At 41.2% G+C, this 23,125-nt stretch overlaps 1 protein-coding gene across 11 annotated transcripts in view; it reads left to right on the top strand.

Annotated features, from left to right (window-relative positions):
- Window positions 1-23,125, top strand: part of VPS13B (vacuolar protein sorting 13 homolog B) — a 763,196-nt gene that overhangs the window by 711,639 nt on the left and 28,432 nt on the right. For all 11 annotated transcript variants that reach the window (XM_082432674.1, XM_082432665.1, XM_082432664.1 and 8 more), the window contains 5 exons: window positions 564-752; window positions 3,402-3,548; window positions 5,554-5,837; window positions 9,504-9,631; window positions 9,830-10,029. In XM_082432674.1, the coding sequence (XP_082288800.1) occupies window positions 564-752; window positions 3,402-3,548; window positions 5,554-5,837; window positions 9,504-9,631; window positions 9,830-10,029 (948 nt within the window). The remainder of the gene's footprint in view (window positions 1-563; window positions 753-3,401; window positions 3,549-5,553; window positions 5,838-9,503; window positions 9,632-9,829; window positions 10,030-23,125) is intronic.

The following is a 23,125-nucleotide window of genomic DNA, read 5'->3' on the forward strand; positions in this document are numbered from 1 at the left end:
TTTTATATTCCATTACAGGAGAACTTTCTTGATAAGGCTAGCCCAGTTCAAGAAGGCACATAAATCTGTAAGAAAATAGAGTACAAGGAATTTCTAAATAAAATGTTTTCCTGATAGGGAATAATTTGAGAGTCCTTTTTTTTTCTTTTTTTTTTTTTGAACTCCGGTTTATAAACATCTTTACTCAATTGCATTTTTCCTTTTTTTTTTTTTAAACAATCATATGATGTTACCTTAAGGAATTGGAATGTTGACCTACATGTACGTAGTGTTGCATATTATTCTTTTGTCAAATGAAATGAAACCTTCAGTTTTTAAGCCTTTGGTATATAGGGTAGTCACAGTTTAGATTGATGTTTTTTTCCCTCCTTCCATAAATATGAATTCCATTGTGATTCAGAGAAAGCACTGGGAACTAAAATAAAATGTATGTTGCCATTACAAAAAAAAGGGATTTGGTTGCCTAAGTAGGCCTAGTACATAATATAAAAAATTCCTACGAATTGAGGTAAAAATATCAAACTTAAGAAAAATACTTTATAATTGAGGCATTACTTTTCCAGGAAGCCTTTCAAATTGGAATATACTGGGCAAATACAAACACTGTGCACAAGTCAGTAGCAATTAAACTGGTCCATAACCTGACATCTCCAAAGTGGAAAGATGGAGGTAATGGTGAAGTTGTGTCATTGGACGAAGAAGGGTTTGTTGCTGCCGAAATAAGACTTGGTGCTTTCCCAGGACATCAGAAGGTAGGATCAAAGTCGATAAAAGTCTGTGTGGCTTGGGGGATAGCATGCCATCCCCTCAATCTGTTTAAAATGAGTCTACCCTTTTCTTTTTTCATCCCTTTTTGGTATTACTTGTTCCAAACAATTTTTAACAGTGTAACGTGATTTCTTAGACCTCTCTGTTTTACAGTCGTTTTTTTTTTTTCCTTTACTAGTGATAAAAGCTGTGTCACATAGTTTATCCAATAACCACTCTATTTCAAAACACTCAGCAGTCACTTGATTTATTGTATGTAGGGGAAAAAAGTGAACTTATTCCAAAATATCCACAAGTTGTACTTGGCCTCCTTGTTTTAGAGCAGGAGGTAGAGCTGCTAACATTCTGAGTATTGAGTGAAAGGACAAAGGCTCCTACAGCAAAGGTTATATTTCTGGAAAGGGCATCCTGAGCAAAATGATGTGGAGTTGTATTATTGAACAGCGGACTGGTACCCATGTTTATGAAGATGAATACAAAAAAAGAAAAAAAAAGTTATTTAACTAAATATAAGTGGTATGTGCTTTTCAACATGAATCTTTTCTAAAGTAGTATATGAAAACCAGTTAAGCTGAATAATATAGTAACAAATCACATTAAACTGTATGTATGAAGTAAGTATCATAGTGTACCATGTAGAAATCTCATGCTGTACTTAATGATATCTTCGTTATTTTAGCTGTCCCAAATCTGAAAAAGAAGGGATGCTTCATCAGAGTAGTATAATTCAGAATGACCTTTCTCTGGGGAGAAGCTAGATTTTGACAGGCATCTTCAAAGAGCCTCTTGAGAAAAGTTAGGGTCATTTGGTGACTTTTTAAAAATAAATTTCTCTGATACAAAGTAGTAGGTCTTCAGTATTCAAGGCTGGTATCCATTTCCTCAAAGTTGTCTGGGCAACACATGTTTATGCTCTGCCGGCCAAAATACTGTAACACGGGTGTAAATGGCAAAGAGCTGTAAGCGTGAATCACCCAAAGTTGAATAGATGTAAGTTGAGAACTACCACCAAAACCTGGAAAAAAAGTTATGATATGCAGTCAAACACCTAGTACCTCCAGCACCTCGCAAAGTGGCCACAGCAAGTGCGAATAAATGTTAGTGAAGGAATGAATGAACTGTTGGAAAATATAATATTATTATATTTATATCTCATTATTCTCTAGTAGTAATTCTCAAACTTTTTAGTCTTTGGACCCCTTTACACTCTTAAAAAATACCGAGGACCTCCAGAAACCTTTTGTTTATGTGGATTATATCTATTTGATATTTATCAAATTAGAAATTAAAACAGAGAAAATTTTAAACACAAGAATTCACAAACATACATTTCATTAGCCATGAGCATGATGACATCGTATGTCATATAGCCTCTGGAAAACTCCACTGTACGCTCCTGTGAAAATTAGAGTGAAAAAGACAAATAGCACCTTATTATTATTTTAAAATTAGTTTTGACCTTGGGCCCCCTTGAAAGAATCTCAAAGACCATCTCCTCCAAGGGTTCCCAGACCACACTCTGAGAACTTCTGTCTTGACGTTACCACTTGCTAGATGGATATCTTTAGGCAAGTAATATCTTCTCTGAGCATCAGTTCCTCATACAACGTGATAGGACGATGAGATGATACACTCCGTGGTTAAGAGCAGCACCGGGGAGCCAGTCTGCATGGTTTCTAATTCCAGCCCTTAGACCCTCTTTATCTTTGTGACCTTGGGCAAGTGGCTTACCTCTTTGTGCCTTGTTTTTTCTCTTCTGTAAAATGGGGATAATATAGTAGCTACCCCATGTGAGTGTAGTGAGCATTCTGTGAATTCATATGCATAAAGTACTTTCAACAGGTGGAGCACAAGAAAGCAATATATGAGGGTCAGCTGTTACTATTTTCTTCATCATGGTCATCATTATTTAAGTTCTCAGAACTCCCCTTGGTGCAGGTACACATTCAGTGAGATACCTGCTAGGATGAGCATGAGGAGGAGAAGGGGAATGCCGGATTGAGTTCTTTATGTTGAAAAGGATAAGTGGCATCTGTTTATGTATAAGTGCTTTATAAATAAATATTTTGTGAGGGAATTGGTTTAATAGCTTGAAAATAAGTCTCTGTCACTATACAATAGCAGGAAAAGTAACCGGTTTGCTAAAGCACCCTGTTGAAGAGTAAATAGTGACCCTTTTTAGGGACCAAGACAGTTTTGAGACTGAAAGGGAACTCTACTAAATCCTCTGGAACAGAAGATAAAATTGATACTGTCCTGGGCAAACCAATGGATAAAATGACTTTTAAAAATAATCAAGAGGTTTTTATATGCCATATAATATATTTTTCTCCCTTTGGAAGCACCCACTTAAGTATCGGATTTAATTTGAATTTATGTATTATGTTCTGTTGTTTAGAAGTTGTTAATATTTTCATTAATTAATTGATGAAATACATGATTGGTGAGTCAAAATACTCTAAAGATTGGGCAGAATAAACAAAAAAACAGTGGTTAGATGCCACGAGTAGGTGGCAGTGCCTTAACCGTACGTGCCTCTTCCATCCTTGTCAAGGGGAGTGCTAACCTTCTCTCCTTTCATACAACACCCATATAATATTTTTAAAATTACTCTTTCCTCAATTGTCCTGCAGTTATGCCAGTTCTGCATTTCCTCCATGGTACAGCAAGGCATACAAATTATTCAGGTTGAAGACAAGACTACAATAATCAATAATACACCGTATCAGATATTTTATAAACCACAGTTATCTATCGCCAGACCCTACTCTGGAAAGGAGGTAAGCAATTCAAAGATGATTGTTTTGTCTAAGTTTTCATAAATCAAGAATAATTAGTATGAACTTTTTTTTAACCTGGAACAAATCAAAAGCTAACACTGAATATAGGTAAAGATTCATTTATTTTTGCTTTCATTAAAACCATGGATGCCATGGTGAGCGCTTCCAAGGTAATTAATGAGGAGACGTCCTACCAAGCAGGAGATCGGGACCCACTGGCAGCTGGGTGCTGCCGGCCCCGTCTGCCCCGAGGCTGCAGCGCTCTCTGCCAGCGCTCACTAACACAAGGCCCCACCGGCGGGAAGCGGGCCTGAGGCCTGGCTCCGAGGCTCCTGGAAAAGAACATCTGCCTCGCAGGCCACCGTGCCTGGAGGAGCCGTGTGTGAAGGCTCAGCCCCAACGGAGACCCAGATCTGGGAGCACTGAGCTCTGTGTCCACGAGGAGAGGAAATGTGAAAATGTACCAGCTCATTTATGTTAACGTCTCTATGGCAGAATACGCGGAAAATGAATCCAAGAAGGATTTTTTTATTCAGTTCTTTATACAGTTCAGATGAACAGTTTAATTTTAAGAGAGTAAGGAGATATTTTAAAAGGATTTGAAAACAGAATATGCTAAGTGGTATGCTATTGTTTTACGCTATTGAAACCATCATATAGAAAAGTATTATTTTTCTTTACTTTCATCTGAATTTATTGTTAGCCCTTACTTTCAGCTCCTAAAAATTACATTAGAGCAATACACTAGGATGAAAGTCTTATTCTTCTAAGCCTACAGTGCATTATAGTATTTATAAAAATGTCAGAATAATAGAATTTCATCTTGGTTCGCTGAAGTATTGATAAAATAAATAGGTGACCAGAAGTACCCTGGTGGGTAGTAGAGGTCAACAGTAATTGCACTGTAGGCGAGGATTTGAGGAAAGAACCAGCATGAGCCCTGATAATTTTCCTGCTTCTCCCCACCCTAGGGCTTCCTGAGGCATTGTGTCAGGGTTTTCGACACTGACACTTCCTCATCTGAAGAGGGGCATAATTTTGCATTCATTGCAGGTTTGGGGTGAAGGTTAAATGAGGTAATGTGAGTAAAAAGGCTGGGCACTCAGGAAAGGAGCATCGCCAGCAGCCACCTCAACACCAGCATCACAGTGGGCTCCTTGAGAGAAGGGGGAGGCCCCCATTCTTTCTGCAGCTGAGGGGGCCCCCTTTTTCAGCCCTGACCCTGCTTCAGGCAGGTGTGGGAATTGTTCAAAGACATGGTAATCCCTACCCTCTCAGGGAGACTGTCTGGGACAGTGGGAGAAACAGCCAAGGGCGAAGGAGGAAGCCTGGCTTCTGGCTAGGCTTTGCCACACACTGGCTTTGCGATGCTGGACAAATCATCTGCACTCTGGGAAGCAGCTTCCTCAGCTGTGAAAGAGGAGGGCCAAATAAATTACCTCTAAAGGTCCTTTTTATGTCTACAATCCTGAGACTCTCTAATGTGCCAGAAACCATGTGGAATTCCAACAGAGGGCTGGAGATCAGAGTTTCCTGCTCCCTCAGGATGAGCCTTCAAAAAATTTGTCTTCTGAGCCCCCAGTTTACCCTTCTGTATCTCATTCCGATCTCTTCTGCCCAAGGTCCCCCGGGGTGCCACCCTTTCAGGCCAGCCACACCTCTCTAGGAGGACTCCCTCCCAACAAACAACATTGCTACCACATGGCATGGCCTTTTCTTTGCAATACCTGGGGGTATTGAGAACTTTGCCTCGCCTTTGAAATCACACCAGTTTTATCATGTTTCATTATGCCTAGAAAAGCCGACCCTGTTCTTCTTGCTCCTTGTAATTGTCTCATTAGAGCTTTCTCGTGGGAACAGGATTTCTAATATTCCCATGTCCCCCACCTGGCCACCTCCTGAGAATATATGTTATGGTTTCTCAGAAGCTGTGCTTTAAAAAGTTTAGCTTCTCTTTAGGACTGTAGTAACTGTGCTCTCTCTGCACTGTCTTTTCTTTCTTCAGTATTTTCATGTTCCAGACAGCGCTACTTTCAGCATTTGCCCAGGTGGCGAGCAGCCTGCTGTGAAACCCAGCTCCCTTCCTTGCTGGGACTTAATGCCTGACATCAGTCAGTCAGCGCTGGACGCATCCCTGCTTCAGAAACAGATCTTGCTGGCCTTCTCTCCTGCCGCAGTTGCCGACAGCTCCCAGTGCTGGAGCCTGCCAGCTATAGTTAGACAAGAGTTTCCCAGACAGAGTGTGGCAGTGCCCTTCGGGAGCTGTAGGGAAAATGGATTCTGTACCAGGTATTTTACATTTACGTGAATGTCCTTCTTTGCTTCATCCAGGTGCCGGGAGAAATAGGAGAATGGTTGCAGTGCTCACCACACGTAAAATTAGGTTTTGCTTTTATTTTTCATGGCTTCTAGATTTTGTATACAACTGGGCAAACGTTATGATCACACATGGGTTGTCCCAGTGTACTACTGATGAGATTTTTCCCTTATGCAGCTTCTACTAGGGGGAAATGTGATGTTTATACCATAGAATAGCAGAAGTCTATCATAATGAAAAGATCGCCTTCTTTTATGGCTTCTTGGCCTCTGTCAAGTGATAAGAAGTAAGGGTTAAAATATGAGAGAGTCAAGTTGGAAAACCTTTTCTTTTCCCATATTTTACTTTTACTTCAAAATGGAATTTTTCTCAAGTCATTAAGAGAGATAACTTAGATAAACACAAGTCACAGAAGACTCTGTTCTGTGGTTGTTCCTGCACGCAAGTTACTCCAATTACCAATTACCAATTATGCAAATAGCAACCACAGAATCAAGCCAGAGACATGTAATGGTTTGTTCATACCGGACTTTTATTTTGCGGTCGTTTTGCATGCAATATGTCCTTTCTGTAGCTGTCAGGAATAACTTATTTATGGTATATATAAAAAGTACAAAAGAAAACATATTGTAACCTTATGAGAGGTACCTTTTTTCGTGATTATGAATTTATAGACTTTATTTGAGATTTTAGCCATCTTAACTTTGATGTATATAGAGATTTCTAGTAGTAATATTTTAAAAGATAACTTCCTAACTCGAGTTATCCTTAATAGTAAGGCTCCGTTCCCTACACACATCCCTTCTTCTTTCACAACACTCACAAACATCCATGATTTTATAAACACTTTTCACCCCTAACTCGAGAGGAATGTTTTGTCCTTATGTTCTGGTTGGAGAAGTAAAGTGTGGTGAGTTTTTTTTTTTTAATTAAAACAAACTTGGGACTTCGGCGCAGTGCTTAAGAATCCGCCTGCCAATGCAGGGGACGCAGATTCGAGCCCTGGTCCGGAAAGATCCCACATGCCATGGAGCAACTAAGCCCATGCGCCACAACTACTGAGCCTGCGCTCTAGAGCCTATGAGCCACAACTACTGAGCCCGTGTGCCACAACTACTGAGCCTGTGCTCTAGAGCTCACGAGCCACAACTACTGAGCCCACGTGCCACAGCTACTGAAGCCCGTGTGCCTAGAGCCCGTGCTTCACAACAAGAGAAGCCACCACAATGAGAAGCCTGCGCACCGCAACGAAGAGTAGCCCCCGCTTGCTGCAACTAGAGAAAGCCCGTGCGCAGCAACGAAGACCCAATGCAGCCAGAAATAAATAATAAATAAATAAATTTATTTTTAAAAAAACTTATTGTTTCCGAAGGGGGGTGGGGGGAGGGATAAATTAGGAGGCTGGGAATTAACATATGCACACTACTCTGTATAAAATAGATAACCAACAAGAACCTACTGTATAGCACAGGGAACTATACTCACCATTATGTAATAACCTATAAGGGAAAAGAATCTGAAAAAGAATATATGTAAATAACTGAATCGCTGTGCTGTACACCTGAAACTTACATAATATTGTAAATCAACCATACTTCAATAAAAAAAAAATTTTTTTAACATCTTTATTGGAGTATAATTGCTTTACAATGGTGTGTTAGTTTCTGCTTTATAACAAAGTGAATCAGTAATACATACACATATGTTCCCATATCTCTTCCCTCTTGCGTCTCCCTCCCTCCCACCCTCCCTATCCCACTCCTCTAGGTGGTCACAAAGCACTGAGCTGATCTCCCTGTGCTATGCGGCTGCTTCCCACTAGCTATCTGTTTTACATTTGGTAGTGTATATATGTCCATGCCACTCTCTCACTTTGTCCCAGCTTACCCTTCCCCCTCCCCGTGTCCTCAAGTCCATTCTCTAGTAAGTGTTATTTTGAGATAATCGTAGATTCACATACAGTTATAGGAAATAATACAGAGAGGTCCCATGTATCCCTTACCCAGTTCCCCCATCTTGCAAAACTAAACTATAATATCACAACTGGGATATTGGCATTGATACAATCAACATATAGAACATTTCCATCAATTAAGTGTGGTAAGTTTAAGGAAGTATTTTTGAAAGCAATGTGAACCTATGTATAGAAAACAAAACTTATTTTTAAAACTGAGAGACAAAATGTAAAATAAAACACTTAGAAATTAAGTTTAAAATTCTAAGATTGTATTAATATAATTTAAATCTTTATCTATATATATTAAGCTAAATATTAAATTGGAAGTGCCATATTTTAGTCTTGACCCCAGCTCTCTTGGCTATCGGTAGAGCATTCTCTGTGGTTGGCTTGCCTGGCTCTTCCACAGTTAGGCTGGGAGAAGAACTTCGGTGTTAATCCAAAGACTGATACTCGGAGAGTGTTCCATCTCCTCTCCTCTCTCCTCCCCCCAGGCCAACAGTGCACATGTCATGGTGTTAGTCAGTAATATGATTTCCCCAAATACTAATCGACAGTTCACCTTGACATTTCAGACAAATACAGTCTTTGGGAAGAACTCACACTGGCGAACAGAATAGGTAATGAATGGGAAATTCTTTAGTGTGTCATTGACCCCTTATAATAAGTGTAAACTGAGGGCCACATTAGGCAAATATCTGATTTCTTTGATTAATTTCAACAATCGGTCCACAGAATTTAAACTTCAGAGAGAATTTTTTTCCTGCTTTGATATGAAATACTTTTTGGTAGTCTCTAGGTCTAAATTGGAGCCTTTCTCTCTGGCCATTGTAGAGGTCAGCCTATGGCCAGACAGCAGTTTCTCTGAGGCCAAATCGTAAATACAGCTTTGCTCTTCGTAGTCAAAATGGAGATCCTGTAAAGCATGATGACTGGCAAAAATTGACAACAAACATATTGAGCATACCTACCTTTAGAATTAAAAAAGAGCAAGTACCCAGGTTCTCTAGTCGTCCTTCTAGAAGCACATCAACTCCTCCTTTGCCAAAATTTACCAGCACTTTTGAGGAGGAAGTCACCCCATCTGAAGAGATTAAGGCACATATGCACAGAGGAAAAAAGAGCAGGAGGAAAAGCTAGCACAAGGATATCTGTAATTCTCTCCGAGTGGTAGGAGTTATGGGGGTTTTATTTTATTTATATTTTTAACCTAATTTTTTTTTAATTTTTATTTTATATTGGAGTATAGTTGATTAACAATGTTGTGTTAGTTTCAAGTGTACAGCAAAGTGATTCAATTATACGTATTCTTTTTCAAATTCTTTTCCCATTTAGGTTGTTATAGGATTGAGCAGAGTTCCCTGTGCTATACAGTAGGTCTTTGTTGGTTATCTGTTTTAAATACAGTAGTGTGTATATGATTTTTCACATTTTTTTGAATATTTTATGATAAAAATGTTTACTACTGTCAGAAAAAATTAGTACACCTATCATTAGTGTTTGGCAGGTAATAGATGAGCGGATGACCGTCCACTCTCTGGAAAACATTTCTTCTGATGTACAAGAGAGAAGGTGTTACAGAGGTTCTGAATATTGCAAATCCAAATAAGCATGTTATCAGGAGAGAAAGCATGCATTTTTTTCTAAACCATTTCTATCCTTTGATCTGATTCTGTTCTAGGGCTATAGCACTGACATATCAAGAGCACTTTGGAGTGACTTATTTAACCCTCTCAGAAGACCCTAGTCCTCGAATAATTTTCCACAACAGATGTCCAGTAACAGTACTTATAAAGGAAAATACTAAAGGTATATGTTATTGTATTGAATTTAAATAGTACAAAACCTATATTCTTTCTGGAGGTTTTTGACTTCGTAGTTACCTGTGATCCTTAAATAAAAGTGAGCTTCTTTGAGAAGTTTCTCTTGCCCCATTACGTTTAACATCCCCAAGTCTTTTTCTTCAAGGCCTAAGTCTGCATATGCCTTTCTTTTTTTCAATTTTAGATATTCCGAAGTGTGAGGTTTATTGCAGAAGAATCCCTCCTGAGTGCTCAATTCATCATGAGCTGTATCATCAGTTTTCCAGTTACCCAGACTGCAGGACCAGAGACTTACTCCCCAGCCTCCTTTTGAGAGTAGAATTGCTGGAGGAAATGACGAGTGAATGGAGCGACGCCATCGACATCAACAATCAGGGAACACAGGTCAGTGAGCCGCGAGGGTTCCTGCCAAAGCCCAAAGAAACAGTCCCTTTTCTAAGGTTCTGGTAATTGTCTGTTTCTACACATAGTTTTCTAAATGCTGAATGTCTTGTCTCTGTGTGAGGGCACATGTGTATCCACTTTTACATCTTCAATGGGCTATAAATTCTCAAACACAAGTATGTATCTCAAAGCGTACTTTGCAACTGTTTATGAGAGGGGAGCACCAGTTAAGCAAGCCCATCTTGGGTCTAAATCCAGGTCAAAAATGAAATAAAATTGTTAATCTTCTTTATACAGAAGGTAATCTAACTGTCCAGATCTTAGGACAATCATATTGTCAACCCTAGATTAATCACCTCTTTTGAAAATCTGCTAGGTGTAAAATATACATATTAATCCTAGTAGTATGTGAAACTTTGCAAATATAAGCACAGTTTTAAAAACCTGAACAGATCAGATGTCCTGATTTGTCTCTGTCTCACTCTGGATGTTAGTCATAATATTTTTGTTGAAAATGGCACAGGAACCTAGCATTTCTTTTCTGCTCTACTTAAAATTTGCCATTTTTCAGTACAATTCAGTGGCATTAAATGCATTCACAATGTTGTAAAACCATAACCACTATCTATTTCCAGAAATGTTTTGTCATCCTGAACAGATACTCTAAACCCATAACTCCCCATTCTCCCCTCTCCCCAACTCCTGGTAACCTCTATTGTACTTTCTGTCTCTGAATCTGCCTACTCCAGGCATCTCATGTAAGTGGAATCATACAACATTTGTCCTTTTGTGTCTGGCTTATTTCACTTAGCATAATGTTTTCAAGGTTCATGCATGTTGTAGCATGTGTCAGAACTTCATTCCTTTTTATGGCTGAATAATATTGTGCTGAACTTTTTAAAAGTCCATTCACATATATTAGTCCATTTGATCTTCACAACAAGCTTATGAAGTAGGTCCTATTGTAATGGTTACAAAACACATATTAAAGTTATAAATGTACTTACAGTGATAACAATGGTTATCATTTAATAAGTGCTTACTGTATGCTAGGCATTGTGCTAAGCACTTTACATTCATTCTTACTTAACCTTTGCAGCAGCCATACAAGATAGGGACTGTCACCTCCATGTTACAGAAGTGAAAACTGAGATCTCCAGAAGGAACATGGCCTAATTCCCATGTGTTACAAGGGAAGGGACTGGGATTTTATCCAGACCTGCCTGACTCCATAGCATGTGCTATGAATGCTGCTTCCTTACCTGGAATGCCTTAACTGCCCTCTTCCCCAGTCCTGCTGGCACATTCTTTCTCTCCCTACACCCCCGTGAAGTCTCCTGCCCACCCCCCTGGGACCCTCTACATACTCATACAACATTTGTAACATTTAATTGCATTCACTTCTGTAAATGATTTCCTACCAAGTCAAGATTCCTGGCAGTCAGACACCTGCCTTATTCATCCACAGCCTACAGCAGAATGCCTGCCAACACAATGAGATCTGAATACACATCAAACGAAAAAATGAATGACTGAATGAATGAAAGAGAAGATGAGGTTACCAAGAGAGGTCTTATAAAGGAGGAGAAGAGGGTCCCAGGCCTAACCTTGGGAACCTCCAACATGTGAGTGTCATGCAGCAACAGACTGAGAAGGAGCAGGAGAGTGGCAGGAGGAGAAGCTGGGCAGGGCAGAAGCAGGAAGGCCCTGAAAGAGAAAGTTTACAGGATGGAAGACGGTGGGAAGAGGGCCAGCAAGGTAACCATTGGAAGTTACAGGTTCAGAGGGAGTGGAAGTGAGGGAGTGCAAGGACGGGTGAGAAGTGTTCTTGCAAGAAGCCTGGCCATGAAGCAAATGAGATCAGTGGGGAGGAAGCCCTTTGTGTGCTGCAGGAAAGGAGTCAGTCGAGGAGACGTGAAAACAGGAGCGAGGAATTGCCAGAGAGACAAGTCCAAAGCACGGGGAGTGTAATTCTACTTGAACAGAAGGGCCACGCCCTCTTCTCTGATGGCAGAAAAGAGTTGGGGATGGGCACAGGTGTAGGTAGAGATCTCAGGAGGGATGGGCTGGGAAATGGAGTGAAGTGATACCCACTGGCCTTAAGTTTATTATGAAGTGTGGAATGAAACATCTGCTGAGAGACAGAGGGAAAGGGGTGGGGGCCTGGGGAGAGCGTAGCTGTGGAAACAGGTGAAGGACATGGCCGGGGACAGGTGCAAGAGGGGCCCCGCTCACCTGGGAGACCTGCATTTGTGGTGCCCCAAACTACTGAGGGGTGTGATCTCCATCCGCAGTGCTCATGTGACGAACAGTGAAAATCTGCTGGGTCTGTGCAGCCTCAGAGACGTTCCCCGTCTCAGTAATTTACAAAATAAGTATCACCAGCTTCTCACGGGTCCCTGATCTCCCCTGCATCGGTTTGAAGATGTTTGAAACCTTGCTTATACATGTCTAGGGAATTCTTTACAATAGGCATTCTGCCTGCCAAACCTTATTTTGGGGATTCCTGTTCACTCTAAATTTCCTCAAACCTTTGTAGTCAGGGACACTTCAAAGCTGAGAGGAGGTACTGTTTCCAACACCCTTATCATCCCTGGTCCAAGGACCCAGCAAAGTCTCATGTTCCCATTTATCTTTGAGGAGCTGTGTGCCATATGTCCCGCAGACCACGGTTTACTTCCTATTCTGGAGGAAGATTTGTTTCAGGCCCTCGCTGACATCTCCTCAGTAACACACCAGGGCATATAAATCACTGGGGAGCTTGGGGAGCTGCGTCCTCTGATGAAAGGAAGCAGCCCTTCTGTAGGAGGGAGCTTGTCTTCCAGGAGCTTTTCCTCAGCCCTGGATCACAGGCACGTGATGTGAATTTCAAAGCTGACCTAAAAAAAGCAGAATTAAAACACCATAAAATCTCCATTATGCCCCAAGGAAGAAAACTCCTTTAGCTTTTGTCAGTCATAGAGATGCCCCTGCCTTGGTCATGTAAATAAGCCGTGTCATGTTGTTTAATTTTGACGTGGAATATGAGGAGGAATATGCAGACAGTAACTTTATGGTTACACAAAGAAGTATTCTTCGGATCAAGAGTTACCTAGAAGACCTGAGAGCGTGCCGGCCACAGAATTCTGATTGGGGTGGGTTTTCTGGGGCTGTGTCCTTGGCTCACACCTGGTTAGAAGACATCTCAGCCAGAGGCCCCGCAGTGGCAGCTGGTGCTCTTATCCCTAATGACAGTGGGTGGGAGCCTAACTTCAGGGAGGAAAAATCTTTAGATTCTCAATAAGTAAGTGAAAGCATGAAAAATAAGCTTATGTTGATCATTTTAAGTCATAATTTTGATCCTATCAGGGAAATACTTCAGAATCCTGTCACAGTGTATGGGATTTCAATTGCTGATAGTTCAAAACCTTATTTTCATCAAAGTTAGGCAACCTTCTTTGGAAAAATTGAAAACAAAAAAAGGTACACAGAAAACATAGTAGTTACCTTTTTACTAATATAGACATTGAGAAACATTGCTTCAGTCATTCAATCCACAGGACTTCTTGAGATTAAATATGCGCCAGACATTATAACCTGGTGCTGGGACTACATAAAATACAGTGAACAAAAATGGAACACAGCCCTTTCCCTCAAGGAGATCATGTGTGGAGGAGATAGATGATAAGCAAGTAATCCCATGGGTTGTTGTACTGTTGTGAACTCTGGTAACAGCTCTGCAGGAGAGGCGGGTACAGGTGTGCTGTTATACGGCAGACTAATTTGAGAGGCCAGGGAGTGTGTCAGTGGGTAAGAGACCTGGCATCTGTGCCTTAAAGGAGGAACAGGCATTAAGTAGACGAGAGAATGGGAGATTTTTCTTGGCAGAAAGAACAATGTGTTCAAAGCTTTGGTGCTCAGAGAGGGAGCGTTGGCCTTTCCAGGATCTAAATGCCAGTGTGGCCGTAGTGCCAGATGAAGGAAAAGGGGGTAAGAGAGGGGAGGCTAGTGAGGCAATTCAAGGCCAAACCTGGCAAGATGCTGTAGCTCCAATCACGGATTTGGGTTTTTATCTTAAAAGCCACGGGAAGTGATTGAATTGTTTATGAAAAGCAATTTCTGAGCCAAAGAAGAACAAGCAGTTTGAACCCCAAAAGGCAGATTAAAATGATCTCTTTGCAGGTAAATTCTCTTCTACAAAGATCCAGTAAATTCTCATGATCTTTGACTCTTTTTTTTTTTTTTTTTAATTTATTTTATTTTTGGCTGTGTTGGGTCCTCGTTGCTGCGTGCGGGCTTTCTCTAGTTGCGGCGAGCGGGAGCTACTCTTCGTTGCGGTGTGCGGGCTTCTCATTGTGGTGGCTTCTCTTGTTGCAGAGCACGAACTCTAGGCGCGTGGGCTTCAGTAGTTGTGGCACACGGGCTCAGTAGTTGTGGCTCACGGACTCTAGAGCACAGGCTCAGTAGTTGTGGCGCGTGGGCTTAATTGCTCCTCGGCATGTGGGATCTTCCCAGACCAGGGCTCGAACCCGTGACCCCTGCATTGGCAGGCGGATTCTTAACCACTGCACCACCAGGGAAGTTTAGTGGGGTCAACATCATTGCTGTTTTCTTCTCCTATAAGCTCTGTACCATTTACAAAGTGCTTTCACATCCAGTCTCTGTTCTTTCATTCATTTATTCAACCAACTTTTATTGAGGACCTATCAAGGGCCAAACCCTTTGCCCTGAATAATGTATAATTCCCACCTTCAAGGCACCTGCATAGCTAAATAAATGCAGTCGAGTGTAGTAAGCCCTAAGATAGAGGCTTTGATCACTGCAAAAACTCTAAGATAGTCGGGGCAGTAATTTTGATGTTTATGTTACTGATGAGAGGATTGAGGCTTAAAAAGTAATCCACTAGGTGGTTTATAATTAAGCAGCATCAGGCTGGAACCTGGGTCTGCTCACTTGTGGCCCAGTCTCGTTTTTCCTATACCAAGCTAAGAGCACTGTCTGTCCTTTGGAGTCCTGCCCTGGCTACAAACATTTCCACCTGAAAGTCGATGAAAGCACAAGTTAGAAGAGGTTTTCTAATTTCCCCTTGTACCTAGAGCAAGAGTCCCTTCCATGACATCCCACCCTAGAAGACTCCCAGTGTCATAGTCATGGCTTATTCCAGCAGTGACTATGAGAAAGTTTCTGCTTATATCAAGCTGAAAACTATCCCTCTGTAGGATCCATTCATCCATCCTTGTTTAACCTGCTGAGGCATCACAGAGTGTTTACTTCCCCTTTAATAGAGCAACACTACAATCATTTGAAGGCAGATTCAGCATCTTCTCTAACTGTTCCCGTATCCAGGCCAAACGTTTCTGGTTCCTTGAATCATTCCTTCAGCAAGTGTGATTTCCAGACCCATCACCACAGTTACCCTAGCCTGAACACACTAGTGTGTTATGTTCCCTTTTAAAAATCTGGCAGCCAGAATTACACATACTATTCCAAATGTGGTCTAACCAGCTATTACCTCCCTATGCTTCCCTTAATAAATTAGAAGATTGAGTTAGCTTTTTATTAACGAGTTCAGACTGTTTGTTATTATTGAACTCGTGGTCAGCCACATCCCCCAGGTCTTTATTATATGACTTGCTGTACAGTTGACTTTTTTAACCCAATGACAGGACTTAACATTTACCCCCGGTAAATTAAATCTTGTTGCCATTGGCCTAATCCACTTGTTGAAATCACTTTAAAAAAAATTGTGTTGCTGTCATCCAACATACTTAAGTATCCCTAGTAGCTTTATGTCATCTATAGATGTGGTGAGCATGCATTCTACATGTTCATCCAAGTCATTAATAAATATGTTGAACAGGACAAGTCCAAGGTCAACATGCTGCAGTGAATCACCAGACACTTCCCTAATGCGTGGGTTCAATCAGCCACTAACACACCAAACTGTACTGTCATCTAGCCCACATTTCTTAAATAAGAAAATGTGTCTAAAAGCACTTTTAAACTATACTGTATAAGATATTTCTTATCTTGCTTGCAAGAATATCGTGAGACACTTTGGTAAATGCCTTGATGAACCAGAACTCAAATGTGTAATCTGTCCATTTGGTGCAGATCAGACAGGGGTAACCCTGAGCACTAATGCTTAAAGAGCATGTAGTCATTTTCAGAGATATCATTAGCATCCATCCCAAAATGTTTACATAGAGAAGCAGTTGTCGATCCAAGTGAGAATCTGCCTTATAAAATGTGTAGTGCAGATGTTTTGGCTTCTTGCTTACTTCAGTCGCCTCCCTCACCCCCCCATATCAGGGCCAGAAGAGATATCAGCAAGTTGACACCCAATTGTAACATCTGCCAAGTATCTTGGTTGAGAGTCTCCTATGTGTTTACAGTTTGTTCTGGTTGAGTCACCATTGCTTCCCAAGATACTCAGGAGTAGGGATTTCCCTAAAATATTTTTCAGTAAGTATACAGAAGGAAGAATTACACCCAGAATATCTGTTATTTTCTTCTCATCCTTATCCAGTCGTTCCTACCTTAGAAATTTTCCCCCCTTCTTTTCCTCTCTGGGAGATCTAATTCATCTCCGAGCTTCAGCTACCATCTGTGTCACCCAGTCACTCCCAGGTACCTGTCTCAGGCCCCCACATCCCTCCCGAGCTCCAGCTCTGTGTTTCTGGCCACCCACCAGACATCTCTGCCTGGAAGACCTGCAGTCACCTCAAGCCAACGTCATCATCTGAAACCAGAGGGATCATTTTCCATCCCCCGAGCCAGCTTCTCCTAGAGTCTCTGCTTCAGTTAATATCACCACCATTTTTCCAGTATAAAAACCTTAAATAATATTGATAAAAAGTTGTATTGAATGCCTGCTTTATGTCAAGCACTTTACACAAACATTGTCATTAGTCTGCCTTGCATCTCTTACAGGTAGATGGCACCTGAAGCTCAGAGAGGTTAACTTGCACAGGGCAAGTGGACCTGGGATGCAATCCCAGGACTGTCTAGCTTCCAAGCCTGTCTTTTTCTGCAGCATCCCAGTACCTTCCTTTCCCTCTCTTCCCCCATTCTTCCAGTAAGTCACGAAGTTCTGGCAGAAATTCCGCAGAAGTGTCTCTGTATCTGCCCCTTCTCTCTGTGACCAGGGTCTACTTCAGGCCTTTTATTCATCATCTCTCTCCCAGATTTTAACAATAGCCCGTTAAAGGGTCTCTCTGTTGTCAGCCTTCCTACCCACAAATCTGTCTCCACAGCTACCACCAGAGTGATTACTAAAACACAGAGTCCAGTGCAGAAAAGCCTCTTCACTAGACTGCTTAAGACAAACCACTACCTGCAACCAAGCAGGCTACATCTTACTGCCTTATTCCCTCTGCAGATTAGCGTTCAATCCTGTAGCATATGGGGAAATCTCTTCTTCCCTTCAAAGTCTAAATCTTGAAGTCTTCCATACTATGATTTTCCTTCCTAAGATATTCTTTTACAAACTATTTGATCTGGGGATATAAGTATATTTTATATTTTTTCCTTCCCAAAATAGAGGGTGAAATGTTTTATAGATTTTTGCCAAAAGTCAGCAGAACAGATGCAATGCCTGATTACCATATCTTCAGATCAATTTGTGGAGGCTGAGACATCCCACAACAGACAAGCTGGAGACCCAGGAAAGCCATGGTGTAAATTCCAGTCCAAGGGCAGGAGAAGATGAAATGAAATGTTCCAGCTCAAACAGTGAGGCAGGAAAAAAGGGGCAAATTCTTTCTTCCTCCACATTTTGTTCTATTCAGGCCCTCAGTGGACCGGATGATGCCCAGCCACAGTGGGGAGGGCAGTCTGCGGACTCCACTGATTCGGATGCTCATCTCCTCTGGACACGCCCTCACCAACACATCCAGAAATCATGTTTTAATCTGGGCACCCGGTGGCCAGAGTCAAGTTGACACAGAATTAACTATCAGAAAGGAAGTGCAAATGTGAGGTGGGAGCAAAATGAATCAGGTAAAAGAAAGAGAATTGAAGAGGGATGAAGTCCAGCAAGTGTACTATGATGGGAATTGAGCCCAGTTACGGAGAGAATTAGTACAAATTGGAGGAGGCGGTGGCTTAAGGACTTTTAATAACAGGGATACCCGTTATGTAACTGAGCTGCAGTGCTGGGATGCTTTGTAACTGCCTCTTGATTATCCCTGGATTATTCCATATAGTCTATCAGGATAAAAAAGAGAGAAAGAATGGGAGAGAAAGGAAGAGAGATAGACTTCCAAGAATACTTTCAGTTATTTCCTAGGCGTCACCTTGTAACTTAATTACTCAGTAAAATTAAACTGGTGTAATTTTTTTAAATATTGTTTGTTGGATAAAAATATAGTAAATAATCATTTTAATAAAGATAACTGAATATATAGAAAAGCACAAGTTACGTTACACTGTTCCTTATTTGTAATTGTAGTAAAAGATAATGTACTAACTGGGAGGCAGGACCTAGGCCTCAGTGGTTTTCTTATAGCCACAATGTGTAAGAGAAAGTCTTACTGATCTAAGTGCTCTAACACAGACACAAATGACAGAACATGGAGTATTCCCCAAATGTTTTGTGGTTAAAGCAGCAAGTCTCTTACTGTATGTTGCCTATAGCCTTCCACACACATACCCATACTACCAACGTGAAGTGAAGAAAGTAAAAAAAAACGAAATGACAGCATCGATCAGGACTGACTAGCTTATTCTGCAATAATAAACAACTCAAAAAAAAAAAAAAAAAGAAAAATCCCCTTGGCTTTTTATTAAAAAAATCAGTCTCTTAATTCATTCTTCCCCTCCCCACCCCAGAGCAGCTCTCCTCCCCAAGATTCTAACCAGTCACCACATCCCACTGGAATTCAGTACTTCTGAGTGATGCCCTCTTAGCCTGGATGTGGCTCCTTTTCATCTGGAGATGTATGAACTCATTGGCTCCCCTCTCCCCGCCAAAACACAGGGCAGGATAACGGTAATAACTCCTCCAAACTGGAAAGAGGGAGAATGAGACACATACACAGCCTCTCACCCATAACAATTCTGAAATTTTTCTGAGCACATGTTGTGTGGGGTTTTATACCTTGGAAACAAGGAATAGTCTTCAAGCCCTGTCTCTGCTCATGGAAGAGCTCTTTTACCATTGTTCTTCCGGTCCCTGGATCTACCCTCAGAGATCCTCCTTGGCCAACATCTGAAGTTGTATTGAGTCTCAAATAATCAATCACAGACTCTTTTAGTCTAGGTTCATGAATTTATTAGGCAGTAGTAATTTCTCAGAAACTCAGTAGACTGCTTATCTGTTTGATTCCAGAGAATTCCATGTGCTAGTAACCGCATCCTTGGTCCTTTTAAAGGCATATTTCTGTACTATCTTGCTTCCTTACCTCTCTTTGGATTTAGGAGAGCTTCTGTGGCAAAGTTAAACTATTCATCTAAAATTTTTTTCTGAGTCACCTTAACAATTAAGAAGTTTTAACAGTGAGTTCTGATGGCTATACACAGCCCTGAGTCTGAGTATTAACCTGCCTTCATGTTCGAAGATTAAGTTTTATCTCTTACTGTTTGGGGTTAAAAGCATTACTGACTTTGCAAAGCCCTGAATTTCTGGAATCTCTTTATTCTCTTGAATTTCTATTTGCAAACTGGCCAGTTCTTTCCTGAGCTCATTGCTTCTTCATAGTGAAACACATTGCCAGACACAGCCAGCAGCAGCCAACACTCACTACTTATGTTTTGTCTTCAAACCTCATCTTCTAGAGCTACAAATCTATTAGGTTTATAATCTACCTCCCAAGTAATCTCAGACAAGTTTTACTAAGTGTCTTGCCACTTTGTAACATGAATTCCCTTTCTTGTAGCTTTCGATATCAATTTCTACTGCCTACCATTAAGCCAAGGACTCAGATTTTAGGTTTTTGCTGGAACCCTATTTCTATTACCAATATTTCTATCCATTAGTATTGGCTACATTATGCTGCCTATCACGGTCCTGTTTACTTCTTGCTCATGCTACATCCCAGGGTTTGTCGTCAGGGGCTCTGTTCTACATGGTCACTCAGGGACCCAGGTTGACAGAAGCCCCATCATCTTCTGTCTGGCTCATTGTAGCAAACCACCCGCAAACCTAGAGGCTTGCAACAATGGTGATTCAGAGGGTTTGGTTGGGTGATTTTTCTGTGTGAGCCTGGGATCACTCATGCAGCTGCATTCAGGTAGAGGGTTGGCTACGGATGAGTTCAGCTGAGAAGTCTGGGCAGCTCTCTTACCACGTGGTCTTTCCTCCATAGGGAGGCTAAACCAGGCTTTCTTACATGGTTGGCAAGAGGGCAAACCCCAAAAAGCAAGCTTTATCATGCTTCTTCTTGAAGAAAATGGACACAAAACTGTTGCCCTCATGAAATTATACAGAGACCATGATGGTTAACACCCTGAGAGGGAGAAACATTTTATACATCTCTGCCTTGGAACTTGTAGCTCTTATCTCATTACTTGTGTACTTGGCTTTTTCACCACCCAAGCTGGGAGCAACTTGAGGGCATGATTACTTCTCAGTGCCTACTGCAGTGAGGAGCTCCTTGTAGGCTCACCTTAAATATCCAATAATTGATTGAATGATTAAATGATCAAACCATTAGACCAAAACAAGAATTTATTTTAATTTCTGGGGGACCTGGCACTAATTCCTCTGGCACTTGGGTTCCCAACTCTCTAATCCCTAGAGCTCACGTTGTACAAAATGCTTGGTGTTGCAGGTTATTTCTCTACATGCGAAAGGAGACGAGAGTAGGCTACAAGAATTAAAGTCTGCGTTTCTTCCGTTCTAGTGATGAGTAAAAGGGACACCCAGCAATATTTCTCTCCAGGGTCCAGGTTTTTGGCTGGAAGACGTACCTTAAAGGTTTAGGTTAATTTGCTTACTTTCGGAGTTCCCTGGGCAGTTAACAGAAACCATCAGCTTGCCTTATCCTTACTATCTTAGGAAGTACACGTATCCTCACTTCAAAACGCCTGCCGATTGCTTTGAGAATGAGCAGAACAATAAGTATTTTCCTCTTCTGATCCCCTCCTTCCCTCCTTTGAGGGGTAGTAGTTCTGGTTTCTAACACTCTCTGCTAAAACCCTGGGGTATGCCCTGAAGTTATGGACAGTCCTTGAGAGGAAGGAATATACATGGGAGCACAAGACCTTAAAAAGGTTTGTGTCAAATGAATAATCCCATGTCTGTAAGCCTGGAAGAAAGCAGTTGACTTACTTTACATATCATACAAAATAATAGCTTTTATAAATGTGACTGTCTCTCAAAGAATATCTGTTTGTTTTAGGTTCGTGAGCTGAGCCATTTTTTAGGTTGGCTGCATTCCACATTTTATCATAGTCAAGTTCAGTTTTTATCTTGGAACAAAAAGGCAAATTCAGGATACAGAGTCTTTTGAAACAGATATTTTTGCAAAACTGTCCATTTGGGAAATATATCCATAGAGAATACAAACTGACTCCACTCCTGCCCTCAAGAAGTTGAGAATCTAGTGATTGAGTCTATGATATAAACCAGTGACTGTAATACAAGCAATAAGATTTGTGATCAAACAAAGTATGGTTAAAGTGTTTCAGGAATGTAGGAGTAGGTATCAATCTGAGGAAAGGAATGGAAAAATTAGAGAATACCCTCCTGGAATAAGGTGTCCTTACCCTGTATGTGCAAAGATGCATAGGATTTGGAAAGGATTTGCATGGGGGGACAGCGCGTTGTCTGCACAGAGGGTGCTGAGGGGCATTCAGGGACCTAACTAAGCTAGAGAAGTGGCCATAGGATGAAAAAGAAGGCTAGGGCAGGAGTTGGCAGAGCAGGAGATGAAAGTAGGGAGGAGGCAGAGGTGACCTCCAGGTGCCCTGGATGCTGAGGACGCTCAGGATTTCTGAAGGAGGAGCCGTTGTACAAGAGGAAGCCCAGTAACCTTGAAGTCACTTCCAAGGGTGAGAATCACAGACTCCTGTGGTTCTGTGTACACTCTTTCTGGTACCTCTTCATTTGGACAAAATTAGAACACATTCATTACATGCCAGGCAGACACCTAGCTTTGTTCCTTCATCCAGGAATTTTCAGTCTTTCTTCTTTTATTTGCGGTTCTAACAATAATAAAGGGCCCAGACTTGGACTGAATTGATATTGCAAATCATCAGCATCAACATCCCCAAACACAAGGAGGTTCTTGCCCTTACCTTCAGGTAATGCTGGCAGTGAACATGATGTTCTCAGAGTCATTCTTTAAATAGTTCTGATTTCAAATATTTATCCATTTAAGCAACGTTGGTATTTAATTCTGAAAGGACATCTGTTCTGCTGGCCTGGCACCGGGCTTCTGAGATAGAACTTTTTTGCAGGGGGGGATAGAACTTTTTTTTAAGTCTTAGTCCACCTTCTCATGGAAGAAAAATTAATTTTTACTCCAAGCAAATCAAGTTATCTGACATTCTTGTTACAAGTTATGTGAGGGACCTTGAGGGGACTATAGCATGTCTTGTTGGTGGGTTTTCAGGTATGTTTTTGTGTCCCCAGCGTAAACGGGCATCATTATGGTAGTAAGTCAAAACTCAAGAGCCTGAAAGTTTTTTGCACATTGCATTTCAATTCCTGTGTTTTAGGGGGTTTCTTTCCCACAGAGCTTCATATGCACACATAAAGCTGGCCCATGGCTGGGCTCCAGCCCATAGAGAGTTATTTGTCAATTCCAGAGAAGCAGAGAATGAAGACACTCATGCCCTGTCATACATCTTTTTTTTTTTCTATGAACCTTACAGCTGGATATTGAAAAATCTGGATTTGATTCTTTTTTTATTCATTTCAAGTCAGCTGAATAGCCTCTACACATGGATATAAAGAAATATAACCGGGAAGTGTTTGTGGTATTGAATCAGAACTTAAGACATTTGAAGCCTCTAAGAATTTTATAGTGTCTGGCCTTACATTTAGGTCTTTAATCCATTTTGAGTTTATTTTTGTGTATGGTGTTAGGGAATGTTCTAATTTCATTCTTTTACATGTAGCTGTCCAGTTTTCCCGGCACCACTTACTGAAGAGGCTGTCTTTTCTCCATTG

Source organism: Balaenoptera physalus (assembly GCF_965194825.1).
Source record: "Balaenoptera physalus genome assembly, chromosome: 17".
Classification (NCBI taxonomy): domain Eukaryota; kingdom Metazoa; phylum Chordata; class Mammalia; order Artiodactyla; family Balaenopteridae; genus Balaenoptera; species Balaenoptera physalus.